Source organism: Rattus norvegicus, chromosome 1 (assembly GCF_036323735.1).
Source record: "Rattus norvegicus strain BN/NHsdMcwi chromosome 1, GRCr8, whole genome shotgun sequence".
Taxonomy (NCBI): Eukaryota; Metazoa; Chordata; class Mammalia; order Rodentia; family Muridae; genus Rattus; species Rattus norvegicus.
In genome coordinates this window covers 197,067,192-197,075,981 of record NC_086019.1, presented here as the reverse complement: position 1 = coordinate 197,075,981, position 8,790 = coordinate 197,067,192, and the positions used below count along the sequence as shown (strand labels likewise).

The 8,790-nt window shown below is 43.1% G+C and overlaps 1 protein-coding gene across 13 annotated transcripts in view; it reads left to right on the top strand.

Annotated features, from left to right (window-relative positions):
• The first annotated feature begins 4,948 nt into the window (after nt 1-4,948).
• Eef1akmt2 (EEF1A lysine methyltransferase 2) overlaps nt 4,949-8,790 on the top strand; it is a 61,115-nt gene continuing 57,273 nt past the window's right edge. For 5 of the 13 annotated variants that reach the window (XR_010054815.1, XR_350777.5, XM_039083309.1 and 2 more), the window contains exons 1-3: nt 4,949-5,131; nt 6,160-6,225; nt 7,002-7,116. Coding sequence is in view for 10 of the 13 variants with exons in the window: in XM_039083309.1 (XP_038939237.1) it covers nt 5,022-5,131; nt 6,160-6,225; nt 7,002-7,116 (291 nt within the window). In the remaining 3 variants the exon portion in view is untranslated. The other 8 variants (XR_005488872.2, XM_039083304.1, NM_001393696.1 and 5 more) reach the window with 7 other exon arrangements.

Below are 8,790 nucleotides of genomic sequence, written 5' to 3'. Positions count from 1 at the left end.
ATATTTCCTGCTCGGCTACCCTGGTGTACTCGGCCTCAGCTACAACAACAGCCTTTTTGCTTTCTGGAAGCACTGAATGTTCATCAGGTCATAAGGTCATAGTGCCTTTACATTTGCCCTGTTTCCTCTGCCTGGGATGCTGGTCTCTTGGATGACTGTATAGCTCACTGTTTTATGCCTGCCCTCGGTGCTCTGAAAGGCCACCCAGACTTCTTCTTGCAGGACTGATTGGTTTGGCCTGGCTGCTGCGGAAGTTTTCCATTGATAGCTCCCAGCTCACATCTCCTGGAACTATTCCCTGTGTGAGAGAACCTAACTTTCCAACAGCAATCCTTTCCAGATCAGCTAGTTTTCTTATATAGTTCAGGACCACCTGCCTAAGTGCCACCCACTAAGAGCTGGACCTTCCTCCATCAATTAGCAGTTGCTAGAAATAAAATCTGATAGCTCACTTTTCAAAAGTGCCCAGAGCCAGCTCAGGTCCAGCTAATGGTGAACAGAAAACAGTAGACCCTTGCTAGTGCTTAATAGTCTATCTAGCTAAGTACCCTTCCCCCAACCTTAATAAGCTACCCTCCCATAGTCTAGCTAAGTACCCCTCCCCCAACGTTAATAAGCTACCCTCCAAACTGTAAGTTTAAAATAGAAAAAAATCACAAACATCCAAAGTTGTCTACAAGGTCATGTCTTTGATAAGCTTTAAAATACACAGGATGTAAAACACAGAGATAGACTCATACATTTCATGGTTTTTGTTGTTAGGATTGTATCCTCCTAATTATTAAAAAAAAATAAGGAAGGATCCTTTCTTAAGGTTTATAGACAATGTTCTAATCTCCAGGATTATCAGGCTGACACAGAAACTTTCCAGGTTACAAAATAAACTGCTTCACTTTCTCTCCTCTGAGTTCCCAGTACTCTTATTATGAAGTGAGGATTGTTGTTTCTGACAGGAAAGGGACAGTGTCCCATAGTTGCACCCACAGATTCTCAACCGGTGGGTTGTGACCCCCTTGGGGGTCGCATATCAGATATTGTGCATATCAAATATTTACATTACAGTTCATAACAGTAGTAAAGTTACAGCCCACCAAGACGATCTGATCTAGACAATTTCTCAGTTGAGGTTCTCTCTCCAGGTAGTTCTAGGATGTCGAGGTGACAAAGCTAATCTAGACAAACTCTTACCCCCATCTAACAGTGTCTGTACTTTTTATTTCATTTCCCTGTTTATTATTTTTTCCTCTGCAAGGCTATTTGGAAATTTAGGAAGGATTCATGTTTTAGTTGCTTGCAGTTGCAATTTTTTTTTGTCCTATGGAATAATGCCATATTCCAGCAGGCTTAGAGATACTGCCCAGTCTGTAACTGTTGAGTAAATGTGTGGAAAAATGTGGAGTTCAAAGGAAGATGGTTTTATTCTATCAGCAGGTTGAGGTAGGGATATGGAGATGTGCTAGGTTGGTGCTGTGTGTTTTTAATCTTAATGCTTGGGAGGCAGGCAGGTACCACTACCCCAGTACAAAGTTCAATCCCTGAACCCCACATGGTGAGAGAAGAAAACTGACTCTTGAGGGTTGTCCTCTGACCTCTGACCTGTACACACACAATGAAGGGGTGTGTGTGTGTGTGTGTGTGTGTGTGTGTGTGTGTGATGCTTCCATACACAATAAGCATGTAGTAATATCTTTAAAAGAGAGGGTCTGGCCAGGCAATGGTGGCCCATGCCTTTAATCTCAGCACTCGGAAGGCAGAGGCAGAGAGAGGCAGAGAGTCAGAGACAGAGGCAGAGGCCGACAGATCTCTGATTTTGAGGCTAGCCTGGTCGACAGAGTAATTTCCGGGGCAGCCAGCAGTACACAGAGAAACTTTGTCTCAAAACTAAAGGAAAAACAAACAAACAAACAAAAATGGTCTGAAGGCTTGGGGGTGAGCATGAGTTTAGTTTCCTTGATTTTAAGATATCAAGGGAAAGTCAGGCAGCTCCAATTTTTGCTTCTAGCTGCCTGCATTTCCCTTTATAGCTTAAATTCAATGAAACAAAACAACAAAACTCAGGCTCTTTCCATATCCCCGGACACTACTCTCCCTCCCCCATTCCAGCCGTGTGTGTGTGTGTGTGTGTGTGTGTGTGTGTGTGTGTGTGTGTGTGTGTCTCAGTTTTTTGAGACAAGTTTTCTCTGTGTAGTCCTGGCTGCCCTGAAGCTCACTCTGTAGATTGGGCTGGCCTTGCTTGAACTCAAAGATCTGCCTGCCCCTGCCTTCAGAGTGCTGGGATTAAAAACATGGACTACCACCACCCAGACAGACTCTCTCTTCAAAAATGTTATTATATGCTTATTGTGCATTGCTGCTGCTGCTGCTGCTGCTGCTGCTGCTGCTGCTGCTGCTGCTGCTGCTGCATGAGCAAGGCATGGGGAGCAATCCAGTGAGTGTTCCTCCATGGACTCTGCTAGCGTTCTTGTCTTGTTTTCCCTCAGTGGTGAGCTATATAATCTGTATGCCAAATAGACCCTTTCCTGGAGGAGATGCTTTTGGTCAGTATTTTATCACAGCACATGGAAAGCCAACTAGAGCAAAGATGTAATAAAGATAAGTGCTGACATTTTCTGAACCCTGACTATGTGCCAGGTCCTTTCTAAGCTCTATAAACATTCGTGAATTCACTCGCAGTTCCTCACATCTCTCTGAAGTGGCATCGTTTTAAACCTCATTTTATAGCTGCAGAACCAGAATTTATATTTACTGACAATTTCTCATGTGTCAGACAGGTTTGGCTGGACTAATCGCATAGGTACTCTCAGGATGTCTTGTGTGACAGCTGCTACTATTATGCTTGTAATAATATAGGCTCCACAAACTGACCTGGGGAAAGTCAAGAACTTGTCCACAGTGATGCTCCAAAACATGGAGGGGGATCTAACTCAAGAACTGAATGCCCACTGTCCCCTCTCAAAAGCTCATATTAATGCAAAAGTAAGAGATGGGGGCAGATGAGGAGGGTTTTTCTAGAAGTGTGTTCTCTGGTACTGAGTGTTGCATGGTCAGAAAAGGGAAAGCTCTGCCCTATGACCATGGCGCTGTCAAATGTGATGTGCTTGAGGACTCTGGGAAGCGTAGTTCCAGAGGGGCTCTGGGTGCTCACTGTGTATGGATAAAACAAACAAGGGCTGGAGAGATAGCTCAGGGGTTAAGAGCACTGACAGTTCTTCCAGAGGTCCTGAGTTCAATTCCCAGCAACCACATGGTGGCTCACAACCATCTATAGTGAGATCTGATGCCCTCTTCTGGTGTGTCTGAAGACAGCTACAATGTACTCATATACATAAAATAAATAAACCTTAAAAAAACAAACAAACGAACAAACAAAAAAGGCTGGCAGCTCAAGTCCCACGAGTCTGCCTTTGGCCTCACATAACTAGTGCTCAGAGAGAGGGGCTGTGTCCGTCATATAGTTCTGCTTCTCCCTGGTGCTAGGCAGCTTACCCAGTGGAACTTCTCCCCCAGCCAACAATCCTGTTTCCTTGGGTGATCAGAGGTGGTGCCTTGCAGTCCTCAGCACTAAGCAGCCAGAATAATCCTTCCTGGAGCCAGGGAAGAAACTTGGTATAAACCATGGTTTTGTTGTTTTTTTTCCCCTCTAGGGCTCCGTACCAACAACTGTTTATAGCTTTCATCACACACATCTTAAGTGTTGGCAAGACATGAGGCTGAAGATGGGCTTATCTTTCATGGATGCTTCTTAATTAAAACCTAAAGCTTTTAAAGACCCAGTCTGTCATATTCAGGCTTTCTTTCTGTAACATCGAGAGTCTAGAAAAGATCAAAACAGCTACTTGCCCAAGGCAGCACAAATTGGCTGTGGTATCCGGTGGTTTTATTGCTCTGTAATAAGGTTACTTACTCTCTTTCTTGAGTTCTTTAATCACTACATACATGGATTTTCATCTGGCCTTTACTTTATTCTTTATTGCCAGGAGATCTTGAAACACCATGGATAGGAGCGAACAAACTGCGAACCGGGAGGGCAAGTGTTGTTGCCATTTGCCTCAAGGTACTTGTTATTGGGCTTCTGTCTTCGAAGTCAACAGAAATGTAGCCCTGGAAACAAGTTCTTGTTGGAAGGCAGCTTGCTAGGGGCCTCTGAGATCCTTGCCTTACACATTGGACCATGCTTCTTTGAGGATGTAATGACTAGTACAGAAAAGATACTAGGCCCCTGACATCTTTTGCATTATACTGCAGAACTACTGGCTGTAGTCAGGCCATTAGGCAGAAGATATCTCAGGTTCACTCAGTCCTGAAGAACAAGTAACTTTTTATTTTGAGCAAACTACAGTGAACAAACTAAAGCTTGCAGGGGTTGAGACTTGGACAGGCTCACATGACTAGCTGGACAGAGCAAGAACCACTGAGGCCCCCTAGCATTCGGTTACTCTTTTTTATCATAATTCCATGGCTGGTGCTGTACTCTGGGTGGTCCTAACGCATTCAGTTCCTTGGCCATAAGTTCTTAAAAGGTCAGACCGTTATATCAATTCACTTTCCATAATGCTAGCTACAAATGAAATTAGTCTTTTGGTCGGGAAGCCAGCAATGCAATGAGGCTGACCTACCCACTTTCCAGAAAGGCCTCAAAAGAGAGAGATGGCATGCATTTGGACTGAGTGGTGTGTGTTTCAGACGGTTTTTGTGGCTACTGACAGCTTGTTTTCCAAAGTGCAGTAATTTGAACGAGGACTTACAGACAGCAGTCCCAAGATTTGGTCACTTTGAGAGCTAGAGAGTAAGGGGTGCATGTAATGTTGGCTGGAAGCCTATGTTGGCTTCTTCTAGCCTGTGCTGCACACTAGGCCGCCTCTAAGTAGCCTTGGTTCTCTGCTGTGGTTAGTCTCCCAAGGCCAGATCTGGAGCATTAGAGAGGCAGCCTCCCATTGCCTAGAGAGGCCAGGCCCGTGCATCCCCTCTGCTCGAGTTGCGTCTCTATGGCGGCTTCGACTGCCCGTTAGTTGCCGAGCGACATGAACGCGGATGCTGAGGGCAACAGCGGTGCTGTGGTCTCCGCGCAGTCTCGAGAGGGCAGTCCCGTGGCGGATGACTTCGTCCCGTCCGCGCTGGGGACACGAGAACAGTGAGTGTGGCGGGGAGGGTGAACGACAGGCCCGGAAGGAGATGGCGCCCTCTCCTGAATGGGGCCTGAGGGCGGAGGCAACCTGTGGTGGTTTAAGGGGTGAGATCCCAAGCACAGCCCCAGGGGGCGGTCCACCTTCTTTCAAGGGATTCAAGCCGACCCGAGGCCCTCAGGGACTCACTGTAGGGGTATGGAATCTGGATTAGGGAAAAGGGGGAGAGGGTTGGGCAACAAACCGTACAAAGGCCGGAGGAAGAACCCCGCAGAGCTGTGAGATCCCGCAGCAGGAGGTAGTGGAAGATGCTCTAAAGTGGGAACTGGGGAGATAGATAATAGGGGTTCTGGGGAAAGAAAGTTGAATCTCAGAAATTAATGGATCAGGCTGTAGAGAAGTGTGTGTGTGTGTGTGTGTGTGTGTGTGTGTGTGTTAAGCGTTAAGATGAGAGGGAATTTTGGAGGAGGGAGCAGGGATTTTAGAGATGAAATAGGAAGACGAAAGCAGATGATAATGGGAAGGGGTTGCAGTTTTAAGGATTAATAGATGATTTAATGGGAGAGCTAGAATACAGGGAGAGGCAGAGACTGTTTTAGCTCTGAATTTTAAGCCCATTTTATCTTGGCTGCGTTCATTGTAAGCAAGCCACTGACCTACTGATTAGAAAATCCTGTAGCTGCACGTTGAAGACCAACTTTGGAGTAACAAACTCAGTTCGTGCAGTTCAGTTTTGGACTTGGGACTGGGACTTAGAGATTCTTGGACAATTGCCTCTTTTTATTTAAGATAAAATGTATATAGGAGTATTCATCAGATGAATATAAGTACTTGTATAATTCATCCCGCTTGTCCATAATTTTCATTCTTTTAACCCAAGGATTTTTTTTTTAAATGAACTATATGCACTTATTGATAACACTAATAATGTTTAAGGCCGTTGTGAGGAGCCATGAACTTCATTAGAAATATTTGTTTAATTCACAAAAGGCAGTTGAATTTGAGATTTTTGCTCCACATTTCATTGTTCATGCAGTTGGGATGCTGTTTATGAGAGAGAACTGAAAACATTCCAAGACTATGGAGCTACAGGAGAAATCTGGTAAGTTAAACTGAGGAGCTGTGTGTGGGGGTGTGAGAGAGCGTTAACACGTGAACTTAGAACAACAAAGCAAAGCAGCCTAGAGTTCTTCATAAACTGGAGTTGAATCTGGCTTCTGTGGCAGCTTAAAAATCTCAATCAATCTCTCTCTCTCTCTCTCTCTCTCTCACTCTCCCTCTCTCGCTCTCTTGCTCTCTTGCTCTCTTGCCCTCGCTCTCTCATCTTGTTATTCATTTTATTTTTTTGAGACAAGGTTTCTCTGGAACTCACTTTGTAGACCAGGCTGATCTGGAACTCAGAGATCCACTTGCCTCTGCCTAAATCTGGCTTCACTGACAGCTTTAAAATATGTCTTTTAGTTTTTAATGGTCCAGATTTAAGTTGATCATAGTGCCAGGAAGTTGCTTCCATTCCATAGTTGTCATTTCTCAGTAAGTAAGAACCAGCGTTTGCTGATGTCTAAGAAGGCAGTTATTAGGACACCATGTTTAAGGATTAATGTTGCTGTAGATAGAATATATGTGTTTATAGATATATTATACTTTTATATTATATGTGGATATATACGTAAATATTTATAATACACACATATCTTGGGTATTCCATTTTTAGAGGTGTAACATCTGAAATAATAGTAAAGATAAAGTTTAAACACTTAGAAGTGCTGCTTATCACTTTTTAAAAAAGGCATAGGTGAGCTTATGGTATAAACAGCTTAAGTGGAATGTAGTTGTAACTTTTGCTGTCTATCTGGTCTTTGTATTCTGTTCTAACAGGTTTGGGGAAGAGAGTATGTACCGAGTAATACGGTGGATGCAGAAACACAAGATCCCGTTGGATGCCTCAGTGCTTGATATTGGAACTGGAAATGGTGTTTTCCTGGTTGAACTTGTTGGTACTTTTAGTATTCATATGTTTGAGCCAATTTCTAAGTTAAGAGATTACCATCTGACTGTGAAACAGCAAAGCAGTTGGAACACTGACTTTGAGTGTTTACCCTGGAGAAAAGGGAGACTGTTTGTATTGTGGGAAAACACTTAAGACATAGTGTCAGGCATAGTCCTGAAAGATGGACTCCCAGATGTCTAGTGAATGGTGAAGTCCCAGATAAAAATCTCAAAAGTCATAGTCCTGAAAAAGTAAAATCTTGAATGTTGAAATTCTGGAAGCCAGAATTCTGAAAACATGAACCCCTGTATTCCTAATAGCAAAAAGCAGAGGTTGTGAAGGGATTAGAATGCTTAATAATGTGGAGGGGATTAGAACATTTATAGTCCTGTGATAGTTGTATCATGTTAGGTGTAGTGATTCCAAAAGTCCTGATTGAGTACTATTTAGGGTATTTATGTGAGGTTTCCAGAGGAGGTCAGTGACTGAGTCTGGTTGGAGTAAGGGAAGAGCTGTCTCAGTATAAGTGTACACTATCCAGTAGGTTGAGGCCTGTCAAGGACAAACATAGCAGGTAAATTGGTTTTTCTGAAAGTTAGGACAATTTTCTTTTGCTGTTGTATGTTTTGAAACTTGGCCTTGAGACCCTAGGGATTACACCAGTGGCCTTCAATCTTTCAGATTTGAGCCACTGATTGAGTGTTATGTCATTAGCTTCATTGCTTCCTAGGCATTTGGGCTTGAAGTAAGTCATGCTACTGAAATTCCCTTGCAGACAGCCTGTGAGACCTCTCAGTCAAAATAATTGTGTGAACCACTTCCTCCAATAAACCCCTCTCTAGTCTATATCTCTTACTGGTTTTTGTCTCTAGATATTTTTCCACTAATAATTTGGTATTGGAGAAACAGCATAATTCCTTCTTACTATATTCCTTAGAATACAATGAAAGAAATATGAAAAATTGTTCTCTCACAAGCAGGTTTTGCAATATTTTAATTTTGAATATTTGTTTGTTTATTCGTGCATATGTATTAGGCTTGGTAGCCAAGTGCCTTTACCTGCTGAACTATCATACTGTTCCCAAGGCTTTGATAATTTAATTGCGTAGAGCTCCTTAATGGTTAAAGATAAATGCCTTAAAGCTAGGGTCAGTGAGCCAGCTCAGTGGGTGAGGATGCTTGCCCCCAAGCCTGTCCATCTAAGTTTGATTCCTGAAATCCATGTGTGGAAGGAGAGAACTGATTGAGTAATGTTACTTATCTGATGACCTCTGTAGGGCTACTTATACATGCACATTAAATAAGTGTAAACATTTTTTTCCAGTTAATTTTTTTTTTAATTGAGAAAGTGTCTTTGTGTAGCCCTAGCTGTCCTGGAATTCTCTATTTAGAACAGGCTGACCTCAGACACAGAGATCTGCCTGCCTCTGTCTCCTGAGTGCTTGAATTAAAGGTGTATGTGACCATGCCCAGCAAGTTAAAAAAACATTTAAGGCTAGTTACTGGTACTGTGGAAACTCTTTTTATTGCAACAACCAAACAAAATCAGACCTTCAAATAGACTTATATGCTTAACAGAATTTGGCAACTGAAATAGTCTTCAAATGACAGTGCAGTGTTGCAGAGATGGCAGTGAAAATGGTGGTTTAAAATGCAAGATAACCAGGGTTGGGGATT